General features: G+C 45.3%; 1 protein-coding gene across 1 annotated transcript in view; it reads right to left on the bottom strand.

Annotated features, from left to right (window-relative positions):
- The window catches only part of ADCK5 (aarF domain containing kinase 5), a 183,621-nt gene that overhangs the window by 55,467 nt on the left and 113,698 nt on the right, over nt 1–14,456 (bottom strand). The window contains 3 exon segments of the mRNA XM_088458901.1: nt 11,242–11,325; nt 12,711–12,842; nt 13,918–14,031. Of these exon segments, the coding sequence (XP_088315027.1) occupies nt 11,242–11,325; nt 12,711–12,842; nt 13,918–14,031 (330 nt within the window).

Here is a 14,456-nt window from a genome sequence, read left to right as displayed (position 1 = left end):
TATGAACACAGAGGCAAACGAAACATGATACCTGGTGACATGCATAAAGCCACTCAGTTAATTAGTGAGACAACTGGCTTCCAAGTTTTAGTCGCACTGGATCCCACCAGGATTGCTCGGGGTACATAAAATTTTAGATATATTCAGGAACTTGCTAAATTGATAGATAATGTCACCGAGATGTACGATGACACATTCAGGTATACAGGGAGAGAATTGCAAGCATACAAGAAAGAACTGGTGCAACACAGGCTAGTGTTAAATTATTTAACCGCTGTCACTGGAGGATATTGCGTAACTTTGGCCACCCAATTTGGAGTGAAGTGTTACACCTATGTCACCAATGATACCAGTGACCCCAAGGAGGTGATAGACCGGAAGATGGATGAAATTCTGCAGCTGAAATGGGAATTTCGAAAGAACCATAACGCTTCAGTGGCTGAAGTAGAGGAGAAGGTAGAGGAATGGGTGTCATGATTGAACCCCATGAAATGGTTCTCAGGCCTAGTGAAATGGGCCCAGGAAATGACCGCAAGCATAGGTAACTTCCTGATCCTTATACTGGTCATCAACATAGTAATTGGCTTATGTGTCCGGTGTGTTCCTATTGTGTTGAAGTGTGGAAAATGTAAGAATAAGGTAAAACGAAGGAACGAAATTATGATGGTGGTTAGTAGTAACAATATTAATACTGAGGTAAATATAGAACTGCATTACAACCCTGAACTTGGAAATACCATCATATAATGTATTACATTTAGAAATGCATAGAATGTATTATTGAAATGTTATTTTTCTCATTTAAACATCTTAGATGATGTAAGTCTCTATTCCCCTTCAAAACTTCCTTTATAGTACTGGTGCATCCCCACATCTTTCCCATTATCTCCCAAGATCCGCGGTATGTGTATAATGGTAGTTTTATGTTCCCCCCCCCCTAGAGACCCATCATAGATGGATTGAAACCACCTTGTGCCATCCCATAAAAATAACGTTAAAATAATACCCCATATGCAAGCCTAAAATTTATTTTAAAATCAGAGTATGATAGCATGTTGTTTGCTATTAAAGGGTGGACTGTCGAAGCTGGTTTAGTGGCTGAGACAGAATCAGTGTAAAATTAGCTTGGAGCGACGCCATCTTGCGAATGGAAACCAGACTCCATCTTAAAAATAAGAATCTGCACGACGCCATTTTAAGTTACAACTCACGAGCTAAGTGCAGACGGCAATGTTTTTGGTAATCCCTTTAGAAGCCATGACAGGCCCATTCTGGGGACAACCTTGCATAGAAATATACCAAAACAAACACAGTATCAGTTAGCAACTAGAAAAACAGCCTCCTGAGAAAAGTACATAGAAAAAGACAATACACCAGGAACTGTGGGTGTTTTTGCATGTAAAGGGAGAGACCCCACATGTGGACAGGTGTAGCTGTGGCAATTGTAATATGGCCCAGAGACTTGAATTTGACTGAATGAACAATGGGAAGAAATCTGCTCTTTTAAACTCACTGTCAGACAGGCCGGCACCAGCACGTTTGGGGGTCTCCACCCTGTTTGAGAGTGAAGCTCACTGCCCATAACACATTTGCATTGCAGTTTAAAAAAATGTTAGTAAGAAATGATTATACAATAAATATATATATATATATTAAATCCATCATAAATAGAATCACATGCATAAACACCTAACATTACGCACAGTTGCGCTGTTAACATGATGCACATTAGCGAATGCACAATATTCTGCATGCGAACGCTGTTTATTAGCTGCATGCGTGCTCATCTGCCCCAAAGCAGATAAACCTAACTAGCGTCTTTTCCCAAACCCCTAATACTTACATAATGTACACTCACATAAAAGGTTCCATAGCTTTAAAGTATAAGATCCAAGTTTTATTCATTTATTACAAATGCTGTGAAATAAAGGCTATTTTGGTATCTAAGGTTTAATACGTGATAAGTAAGCCGTGTTTGGTATTATACTGATCTGCACTTTCTCAACAGCTTCCCGGTATCATCGGTGTGAAGATCGCAACATGCATTCTCAACATATGGACCGTAGAGATATAAAGCACCAAAATGTATTTTGTGAAACCAACAGCTTAGATCTGCATGCAGGGGGAATAGAGGAGACAATAGGCTGTCGGAGGCTGTTCTGTGTCCATTTGAATCAACCTGTTAAATGCCCTGTAACAAACGCACCGTGATGGGGAAAACCAATGGGATCAGCAAAAAACCTCTCTATTGTGTTGTCTGTTTCTGTAAGGGTATAAATGTGTGTGTTGTGACCCCAGTCTGGAGTCTTCATGCTGATTGACGGAGGTTTCTTGCTGATGCCGGTATCTGGTCCAGAGCGCGTGCGTATGTATAACTGTATTTTGGGTCTGTATAATTCTTTGCGCTAAATTGTACTTAGATCACAGCATGTAACTGACTGTACTTTACTTGAATAATACTTTGTGCTTTGGAAACACATGTTCAAGGTCTAAAGTCTTTATTTTACGGAATGACTGCATACGCAAATAGCGTCAATTTTAGATGTTTATAGGCAGGTTTTAGAAGGTATAGGTAGGAGCGTATAGAGGTTCAAATTCAGTATCCTTAAGGGGAACGTCTATGGAGATCCTTAGACGATCAGAGTACCAATGACGTCCTGTGTGAACTTTCGAAGCATATCGAGGAAGCAGAGATATTAGAGGGAAGAGATATGCCAAATGGAAGTTCCATTTAACCAACAAGGCATCTATGAAGGCCAAGTAGGGAGCCTTTGTTCTGGCTCCAAAAATTGGAAGTTTGTTGTTGTGTCTTGAGGCCATGAGATCCACTTCTGGAAGACCCCATTTGTCTACCAGAAGCTGAAAGACATCTGGATGTAGGGCTCATTCTCCTTCATGCACGTCGTGATGGCTGAGGAAATCCGCTTCCCAATTGACAATCCCTGGGATGAACACTGCTGAGTTGGCTGGGAGATTGTGAAAATGTGGGACACTTCCGTCATTGCTGACTGACTTCAAGTGCCCTCTTGGTGATTGAGGTAGGCCACCGCCGTGGTGGCCTCTGCGATTGTGTAGCAGTCTGTGTAGTCTGTACTGGACTTCTGAAATCTTGTCCGCCGTTAGGAAGATACTCTGAACTCCCACCCAGGGAGAGGCCCACCTCATCAGGCTGCAGGCTTGTCCTCAGACTTGGTAGGTGGACGTCTAGTAGACCAGGCTAATTTGGTTCTAGGCTTGGAGGCCTTGGCTGATTTCTGCTGCCGTAGAAAGGACTGACCCTTGGCTTTGCCTTGAGGGCGATGGGACAGAGAGGATGACGTCCTAGGTTTTGTATTATTAGCAGAGGGCAGGAACGCCATCTTGGAAGCTGCCAAAGTGTCAGAATTTGATCTAATTCTAGACAAAATAGGATGGCTCCCGAATAACGCAGAGACTCCAGAGACCGTTTTGAGTCTGAATCTGCTTTCCAGGAACGGAGTCAAAACAATACAGCGGGCCACTACCGTAGTGGCAGATATCCTGGAGGCCAGGAGAGCCGTATCCATAGTTGCTTCACCTAAGTAGGAGGCTGCATCTGTAATGTAAGATACGTAGGATAGTTGTTCCCTTGAAGCATCAGAGGGAAAAGTCTCTTCTAGGGCCTCTGCCCAACTCTCAATGGCTTTTGCCACCCAGGCCGTAGCCCTAGCAGGACGAGCAATAGCTCCTGTAAGAGAGTATATAGATTTATGACAAGCTTCTATACATCTATCTGTAGTCTCCTTCAAGGAGGTTGCAGTAACAATGGGCAAGGTGGAATTTTTAACAGACGTGTTACATGAGAATGCACCGTTGGGGGAACTTCCCATTTAGTACAATCAGTAGCTGGAAGCGGGTAAGAGGAACTGAACCGTTTTGGAATTTGAAACTTTTACCAGGCATATTCAAGCTTCACTCGTTATCAGATAGCTGGTCAGAGTGAGGAAACTCTGGTAAAATGACCATTTGTCGCTTAAAAAGTGCATGTTTTTTCTAAGGAGCGGGATCATCCTCCTCTATTTGCAGAATAGTTTTAACAGCTCTCACAAGAGAGGGTATATTTAGTTTAGAGGGTGGCTCCTCTTCTCCAGAGATGGAGTCAGAGTGAGAGAGATCTGCGTCTTCTGCCTCCCCAGATATCATCTCAGAATCAGATAACTGTGTGGATTGGGAACATATTTTAGTACGTTTAGTAGGCTTAGTAGGTAAAGGTTTATCTTTTTTCAGGATCTTCAGAAAAACCGTAGAGGTATTAGCCAAACTCTGTACTGAGGTACATGGGGGAGGCAAAGGATTTGCAGGGGGTACCTCCTACTGTGGCCATCCCATAGGGGTAGCTACCACGGGGACTACTACCAGGTCCACAAGTTTTGCCAGACTTTGTGAAAAGGCAGCCCAGGGTGGGTCCTGAGGGAGAGACACCGGGGCTGATGGACCTGGGGCTGTGTAACAATACAGAGACCATCCTGAATGAGGTCCGCAGAGCGGAACTTACAGGCTATCAGAGTAGGAGGAGCAGCATCAGGCTGTTTGCTATTCTTTCCTCTGCCGGACACAGTCACAAGAATAATAGAATACACAGTATGATACAGTGCAATGAACACCTTGCAGTATGTGTAATATGGCACAATGTAGTGAGCAACCACACTATATATGACACAGTGTAGCGTGCAACCGCACTATATAGTATGTGAAAGTTTTCACACTTATATAGAAGATCTGAGGTACAATAAACCCCCCTATACCTTAGTATGTCAGGGTATAGTAGAAGGAGGACAGGTGTAAACTGACAGTATAGAAAATAGAGATTAGCGCTAGTACAAGTCACATACAAACGCAGAAAAAAAAAAAAAGCATTATGGTAAAACGTACCTGTTTAGCGCTCTTTCTTCGAAGTCCATAGGGAGACCTTGAGGTGTAGGTGGTGGTTGAGGACCGGGCACCACGCAGTTAAAGTTTTCAGCTCCCAGAATGCACTGGTCCATCCCCCTATACCCGGCCCCCGAGTCAAACGCACCTCAGTTCGTGACAAGCCAGAGGCCGGAGAAGGAGAGAGAAGGAAGACTGGTACACACAAGAATCACTCTCACATAGAAGGAGACGGGATACCGGTGACCAGAAACAGAACCTATGTGAAGCCAGGTGCGTCAGGGCAGGTGCCCTGTGGACTTCGAAGAAAGAGAGTTAAAGGTAAGGTTTGCCATAACTCTCATTTTCTTGTGGATGGCCCAACGCAGTTGTTCAAGGGTGGGGACGCTCCTGTGCTGAAGGAGAATCCTGAGAGGCAGATGTATCGAAGGCATAGAACCTCAGAAAGGTATGGACAGAAGACCACGTGGCCGCCTTACAAAGCTGTACAGCTGAGGGGCCATGGCCAGCTGCTCACAAGGGGCCTACAACGCGAGTAGAATGAGCAGTAACCGTAGCCGGTACAGGAAGGCCTGCCTACGTGTATGGAAGCCGACTTTTAGGATTTCCTTGATAAATACAAAGTTATCTGGGTTGCCTAAGCAGCCCACTGCTAAATGGTGACCCGACTCCGTCCGGCACCGTCAAGAGCCAACGTTAACCACCGGGTCCCCTGGCCTTTATAATATGCCTCTGCGTCAGTATCGTTATGCGCCGGCGGTCTAGTGGAGTAGTGGGCTAGCCAGTGTACACATCAGCGCCTCCGATCTGTCTCCTGAGACCAGAGGCAAGACTGCACTAAGACGCGGGTCCCCGCGAACGGGGTTCCACCTTATCTGTCCCCTGGATTTCGGGCTGCAGTCTGGGGAGCTTGCTAGCTAATCTCCCTCGGAACCCTGCCGGGAGTACATAGCCCAGGCTTGGTGGCACCGCGCCGCGGAGGGGTGATGGAGCGGTAGTACAGACATCCGGAGGTCAGTCTGGTGCTGCTTGTCCGTTATGGTAAAAGGAAAAAGGAAATTAAAGCTTGGGCTGCTTAATGCAGCCCCAATATAATGGTGACCCAGCTCCTGCCAGATACCAACAAAACTGAGGTGCCCTCAGGCTGTGGGCGGGGTATAGGTCCCACCTACACCCCAATGTCTCCCTGTGGCGTCCTATGGACACTGAAGAAGAAAATAACAATAGTATTATACCAGAGTACAGCCAATGACAATAAATCAGACCTGACCTGTGAGCTGTACACTGCTGCAGGGAACCTGAGCTCATTGGATATCTCCAGCTGATGAGAACAGAAACATCAGGCTGGAAAGGTCAGTCAGCACTTCACCTGAATACCAGTTACCTTAGTCTATACCAGTTACCTTAGTCTATACCAGTTACTTAGTGTAATTGCTGTTTAAAGGGCATAATAATTGCCATCCTGATTGAGGATTGAAGTTTAAGGGGGGTATCCACTAGACGATAAAGTTGAACGATTGAACGATAATGACAAAATCGTTCGATAATCGTTCAAACATCGTTTGAACATCGTTTGCAAATCGTGCAGTAATTGTTTCTAACGATGTACGATGCGCGCTCCCGCTGGTCGTTTGATCGTCTCCTCCATCGACTGAACATGCAGGTCAATTTCACTTGATTGCTTACAAATCGTTTACACATCGTTTACACATCGTTTACACATCGTTCATGCTGAACGATCAAACGATGAACCACTGTCTGCCCACTATAGCTGAAAGCTCTCAATTACAGATTAAAACAACATAGTTTATTGTTAGATCTTTTGCAAATCGTTTGCAAATTGTTCAGAGTGGAAGATCATATTTCAAGGGAAACTTCAAGGGAAAATCGTTAAGAGGTTGGACAGGGATAAAATCGTCTAGTGGATGCCCCCCATTACTCTGGAAGTCCATAAACACCCCTGAAGAAGTCGTTATTGATGAAACACGTTGGGCAACTTCTTTCTGTGACCAAAAAGTGGGCTCAACAAGCTGTCAATGAGCTCGCCCCATTTAGGTGTGACAGTGAGTTATTAACAAGATTTAACCCACAATAGACACGATATACGCATGATGTAAAGTTTGTATTCATTTAAAATGTATGTGTTTTATATAAAACCAAATGTTAATGAAGCAGAAAGAAACTGATTGATCGTCATTGGGTGTATTCTGGTTCAGGGTCTCATTATAGAAACTGATTGATCGTCATTGGGTGTATTCTGGTTCAGGGTCTCATTATAGAAACTGATTGATCGTCATTGGGTGTATTCTGGTTCAGGGTCTCATTATAGAAACTGATTGATCGTCATTGGGTGTATTCTGGTTCAGGGTCTCATTATAGACACTGATTGATCGTCACTGGGTGTATTCTGGTTCAGGGTCTCATTATAGAAACTGATTGATCGTCACTGGGTGTATTCTGGTTCAGGGTCTCATTATAGAAACTGATTGATCGTCACTGGGTGTATTCTGGTTCAGGGTCTCATTATAGAAACTGATTGATCGTCACTGGGTGTATTCTGGTTCAGGGTCTCATTATAGACACTGATTGAACGTCATTGGGTGTATTCTGGTGCAGGGTCTCATTATAGAAACTGATTGATCGTCACTGGGTGTATTCTGGTTCAGGGTCTCATTATAGAAACTGATTGATCGTCACTGGGTGTATTCTGGTTCAGGGTCTCATTATAGAAACTGATTGATCGTCACTGGGTGTATTCTGGTTCAGGGTCTCATTATAGAAACTGATTGATCGTCACTGGGTGTATTCTGGTTCAGGGTCTCATTATAGAAACTGATTGATCGTCATTGGGTGTATTCTGGTTCAGGGTCTCATTATAGAAACTGATTGATCGTCACTGGGTGTATTCTGGTTCAGGGTCTCATTATAGAAACTGATTGATCGTCACTGGGTGTATTCTGGTTCAGGGTCTCATTATAGAAACTGATTGATCGTCATTGGGTGTATTCTGGTTCAGGGTCTCATTATAGAAACTGATTGATCGTCACTGGGTGTATTCTGGTTCAGGGTCTCATTATAGAAACTGATTGATCGTCACTGGGTGTATTCTGGTTCAGGGTCTCATTATAGAAACTGATTGATCGTCATTGGGTGTACTCTGGTTCAGGGTCTCATTATAGACACTGATTGATCGTCATTGGGTGTATTCTGGTTCAGGGTCTCATTATAGACACTGATTGAACGTCATTGGGTGTATTCTGGTGCAGGGTCTCATTATAGAAACTGATTGATCGTCATTGGGTGTATTCTGGTTCAGGGTCTCATTATAGAAACTGATTGATCGTCATTGGGTGTATTCTGGTTCAGGGTCTCATTATAGAAACTGATTGATCGTCACTGGGTGTATTCTGGTTCAGGGTCTCATTATAGAAACTGATTGATCGTCATTGGGTGTATTCTGGTTCAGGGTCTCATTATAGAAACTGATTGATCGTCATTGGGTGTATTCTGGTTCAGGGTCTCATTATAGAAACTGATTGATCGTCATTGGGTGTATTCTGGTTCAGGGTCTCATTATAGACACTGATTGATCGTCACTGGGTGTATTCTGGTTCAGGGTCTCATTATAGAAACTGATTGATCGTCACTGGGTGTATTCTGGTTCAGGGTCTCATTATAGAAACTGATTGATCGTCACTGGGTGTATTCTGGTTCAGGGTCTCATTATAGAAACTGATTGATCGTCACTGGGTGTATTCTGGTTCAGGGTCTCATTATAGACACTGATTGAACGTCATTGGGTGTATTCTGGTGCAGGGTCTCATTATAGAAACTGATTGATCGTCACTGGGTGTATTCTGGTTCAGGGTCTCATTATAGAAACTGATTGATCGTCACTGGGTGTATTCTGGTTCAGGGTCTCATTATAGAAACTGATTGATCGTCACTGGGTGTATTCTGGTTCAGGGTCTCATTATAGAAACTGATTGATCGTCACTGGGTGTATTCTGGTTCAGGGTCTCATTATAGAAACTGATTGATCGTCATTGGGTGTATTCTGGTTCAGGGTCTCATTATAGAAACTGATTGATCGTCACTGGGTGTATTCTGGTTCAGGGTCTCATTATAGAAACTGATTGATCGTCACTGGGTGTATTCTGGTTCAGGGTCTCATTATAGAAACTGATTGATCGTCATTGGGTGTATTCTGGTTCAGGGTCTCATTATAGAAACTGATTGATCGTCACTGGGTGTATTCTGGTTCAGGGTCTCATTATAGAAACTGATTGATCGTCACTGGGTGTATTCTGGTTCAGGGTCTCATTATAGAAACTGATTGATCGTCATTGGGTGTACTCTGGTTCAGGGTCTCATTATAGACACTGATTGATCGTCATTGGGTGTATTCTGGTTCAGGGTCTCATTATAGACACTGATTGAACGTCATTGGGTGTATTCTGGTGCAGGGTCTCATTATAGAAACTGATTGATCGTCATTGGGTGTATTCTGGTTCAGGGTCTCATTATAGAAACTGATTGATCGTCATTGGGTGTATTCTGGTTCAGGGTCTCATTATAGAAACTGATTGATCGTCACTGGGTGTATTCTGGTTCAGGGTCTCATTATAGAAACTGATTGATCGTCATTGGGTGTATTCTGGTTCAGGGTCTCATTATAGAAACTGATTGATCGTCATTGGGTGTATTCTGGTTCAGGGTCTCATTATAGAAACTGATTGATCGTCATTGGGTGTATTCTGGTTCAGGGTCTCATTATAGAAACTGATTGATCGTCACTGGGTGTATTCTGGTTCAGGGTCTCATTATAGAAACTGATTGATCGTCACTGGGTGTATTCTGGTTCAGGGTCTCATTATAGAAACTGATTGATCGTCATTGGGTGTATTCTGGTTCAGGGTCTCATTATAGAAACTGATTGATCGTCACTGGGTGTATTCTGGTTCAGGGTCTCATTATAGAAACTGATTGATCGTCACTGGGTGTATTCTGGTTCAGGGTCTCATTATAGAAACTGATTGATCGTCATTGGGTGTACTCTGGTTCAGGGTCTCATTATAGACACTGATTGATCGTCATTGGGTGTATTCTGGTTCAGGGTCTCATTATAGACACTGATTGAACGTCATTGGGTGTATTCTGGTGCAGGGTCTCATTATAGAAACTGATTGATCGTCATTGGGTGTATTCTGGTTCAGGGTCTCATTATAGAAACTGATTGATCGTCATTGGGTGTATTCTGGTTCAGGGTCTCATTATAGAAACTGATTGATCGTCACTGGGTGTATTCTGGTTCAGGGTCTCATTATAGAAACTGATTGATCGTCATTGGGTGTATTCTGGTTCAGGGTCTCATTATAGAAACTGATTGATCGTCATTGGGTGTATTCTGGTTCAGGGTCTCATTATAGAAACTGAATTGGATCCTTTCTTTGTCTTTGTATTCATCCTCTTAAAAGGACATTAAAACAGGAAATCTAAGGGAAAGTTTGAACCTGCATAATTGGAGTCTGGAGCTCCCCAAGATCACCATTCCGTACAACCCTTCTGTCCATACTGGTAATGGGACGCACTGGGAAGCAGCTTCTACTAAACAGACTTTTTAACGAATCGTACTGTATGTTTTTATTTAATATTTGCATTTTAAGATAAATTGGTTGATGAAGTACAATATAGGTATTATATTATATTTATATATACTACCGGTAAAAAGGTGTGTGAGGCAATGATATAAGATTGTGCGATACATTTATAAAGTATCAGATAGCGGGAGAACCACAGATTACCATGCTGGTGATACACGGTAGTGCAAGTCCATAATGTATTTATGAGATGGGAACACAACGCGTTTCATAAACAGGTACGATCTACCTAACAGTGCATGTTTTCCAGGTTTCCTCACAGAACCTCAAGTGAGATAATTAGCTCCATCTTTTATAATGTGTCAGCCAGTGATGTATACACCTGTGCACCTGCGAGGACACGTGGAAAGCAGGCACTGTAAGCGCTCCCTGAGGAATGAGTTTGGGAAGCACTGACTTACGGGAACCAGCATCGGGGAAAAGCAGTGAGGACAGAGGGGCGGCATCATCTCCATGGTTGTCCCATAGTAATGACACTAACAACATAACTCATCACCCCCCCCAGATGATGACAATCTAATGCTCTAAATCACACCTACAAAACCCAACAATTATGAAGGGGGTGGGGGGGGGATTTCTGCTGCCCCCGATCACCCCCCTACGGGACAGATTAAAACCACACGTGTGACATATGATGCTAAACAAATTGCAAAGAATGCGCAGGGACATCACAAGCGTACCGCATCATACTCACATCCTTCAGCTCCAGACCCTGCTTCATGATCCCCTCCACGCTGCTGACCTTGCAGCCCTCGCAGTAATCAGCCGTCAGGACGCGCTGCCAAGAGACGAAGGGATCAGTTATCAATATATCTGTCTATCCATGTATATATATATATTTGGTTTGGTATATTGAGAGAGATAAAACCAACATAATTGGGCACACTGACAGCCGCACATCCCCGCCTCCCCGACAGCCGCACATCCTCGCCTCCCCGACAGCCGCGCATCCCCGCCTCCCCGACAGCCGCGCATCCCCGCCTCCCCGACAGCCGCGCATCCCCACCTCCCCGACAGCCGCGCATCCCCGCCTCCCCGACAGCCGCGCATCCCCGCCTCCCCGACAGCCGCGCATCCCCGCCTCCCCGACAGCCGCGCATCCCCACCAGCCGCACATCCCCGCCTCGCCGAAAGCCGCACATCCCCGCTTCCCCGACAGCCGCACATCCCCGCCTCGCCGACAGCCGCACATCCCCGCTTCCCCGACAGCCGCACATCCCCGCCTCCCCGACAGCCGCACATCCCCGCCTCCCCGACAGCCGCACATCCCCGCCTCCCCGACAGCCGCACATCCCCGCCTCCCCGACAGCCGCACATCCCCACCAGCCGCACATCCCCACCAGCCGCACATCCCCGCCTCGCCGACAGCCGCACATCCCCGCTTCCCCGACAGCCGCACATCCCCGCCTCGCCGACAGCCGCACATCCCCGCCTCGCCGACAGCCGCACATCTCTGACTCACCAAGAGCAGTACCAGGGAGCAGATGTATGCAGGGCACAGAGAATAGCCAGATAATGACTGTACCCCCATACTCCCCCCTCACCTTGCTGGTATATCCCCAGTACACACATGGTGCCAGATAATGACTGTACCCCCATACCCCCCCCCTCACCTTGTTGGTATATTCCCAGTACACACATGGTGTCAGATAATGACTGTACCCCCATACTCCCCCCCCCTCACCTTGTTGGTATATTCCCAGTACACACATGTCAGATAATGACTGTACCCCCATACACTCCCCCCCCTCACCTTGCTGGTATATTCCCAGTACACACATGGTGTCAGATAATGACTGTACCCCCATACACTCCCCCCCTCACCTTGCTGGTATATCCCCAGTACACACATGGTGTCAGATAATGACTGTACCCCCATACCCCCCCCCTCACCTTGCTGGTATATCCCCAGTACACACAATGTCAGATAATGACTGTACCCCCATACTCCCCCCTCACCTTGCTGGTATATTCCCAGTACACACATGGTGTCAGATAATGACTGTACCCCCATACTCCCCCCTCACCTTGCTGGTATATTCCCAGTACACACATGGTGTCAGATAATGACTGTACCCCCATACTCCCCCCTCACCTTGCTGGTATATTCCCAGTACACACATGGTGTCAGATAATGACTGTACCCCCACACTCCCCCCTCACCTTGCTGGTATATTCCCAGTACACTCGGGGTATCAGGACATACGGCAGCTTTCTCAGGTCCTGTGCACATCTCTCTGCATTCTGCCCCTCGTTCTCGAAGTCCAGCTCCTGAGACAGAGTTTCCTTCAGGTCCTGTGTGAGGTAAGACAGAGCACTATGTAGTTATAGACAGGAACACTGCCACTGACACTGAAGAGATGCATTATGGGTGGTTAGACTGGAGATGAATAATAGTGATTAGTGATGATGGATATGTACTATATAAATCCGTCTGAGGCCCATTAATGATGGATTGGGAGATTTACATGGGTGTAATGTATGGTGGAGTGTGGGAGGGAAGCTCTCACGGCTACAATATCTCATTCATTAATCCCCTTCTTATGTGTTTCTATAGGATTCATTAAAGAAATACATTTATATAGAAATGCATTATGGGTGTTTAGACTGGCCAGAGGGGAGGAGGTTACAGTAGTTAAGGCGGGAGATGATGTAATCCGGAATTATGCGCTTTGTATTTTTACTCTCTATAATTGCTGAAATAAAGCACAATTCCAGCTGAGCCGGATTCCTGAGTGCGCAGATCGTCTATCAATAAGATGTGCGGAATCCAACACCACAGGCGGAACTGGGCTGGGTGACGGCAATTGTTTCTTGTAAGGCAGAGACATTATCAGGCACCTGATTATAGGGGACTAGTTTTGCATATCTACCTAAAATGTATGAGCTTTAAATATTAAAAACATTACTTTAAAGACCCTGCTCCAAGCACCTATGACACGCCTCTGAGCAAGTAAGAACTGCTTCTGAGGATCTATGACAGGCCTCCGAGGATGTAAGAACAGCCTCTGAGCAAGTAAGAACCGCCTCTGAGGACCTATGACACGCCTCTGAGCACGTAAGAACTGCCTCTGAGGATCTATGACAGGCCTCCGAGGATGTAAGAACAGCCTCTGAGGACCTATGACACTCCTCCGAGGTCGTAAGAACCGCCTCTGAGCACCTGATACCTGTGTAGTAGGGGGCAGCTCAAAGATGACTGATACGTTTACACAGAACCGACTTCCAGGGGGGACACACGGAATACAGCACCTCTGACATGGGTGGTGACATACATGTGTAGTCTACATATGTGATTATCTCTTGTCCCATGGCTAGACACAAGCATCTGAATAGTGAAGGGGATTGGAAATATTGGAAAATGCCCCACCTTTAGGACCCAGCTGAAGCCAAACTTCGGGTGCATGAACTCAATGAGATGTAGAAGCCATTCCAGGGTTTTTATGTCACCATCAAACCTGTCCCGGAGATCTATGTACTGGACCTGAAGGTAAAGCAATGAACACAGAACATGACGCCCCTCCTTCCTTTCCCCAAAATGTAAATCGCCCCCATATTAGATCTGCAGGGACCATGGCTTGTGTTATTACTTTACCACCCTGACATTAGAGAACCCTTCCCTAATGCTTTCTTCTACTCACAGCTGGTCACCTTGTCCTCTATTATACAAATCTTTGTACGGACTTAAAACATATTTCTATATATTATTAGGTTACTTCTAAGCCTTCATTCAGGAAACTCTGCATCTCCCAATGTTCTCCTGTGTCCCCCATACACGGAGGAGACACTACACTTTATTATACAATGTATAAGGAGTATTTATCTATCTCAGTTTCCTCCCTTGTAAGAAGTGTTATCACTCAGACACACGCAGCAGGAACCCGACGTACACTTACCAGCCCTGGACGG

The sequence above is a fragment of the Taudactylus pleione genome, unplaced genomic scaffold (genome assembly GCF_031769625.1).
Source record: "Taudactylus pleione unplaced genomic scaffold, aTauple2 ptg000863l, whole genome shotgun sequence".
In the NCBI taxonomy this organism is placed as follows: domain Eukaryota; kingdom Metazoa; phylum Chordata; class Amphibia; order Anura; family Myobatrachidae; genus Taudactylus; species Taudactylus pleione.
Note: the sequence above shows the minus strand (reverse complement) of the source record. Positions and strands in the feature narration are given on the sequence as shown.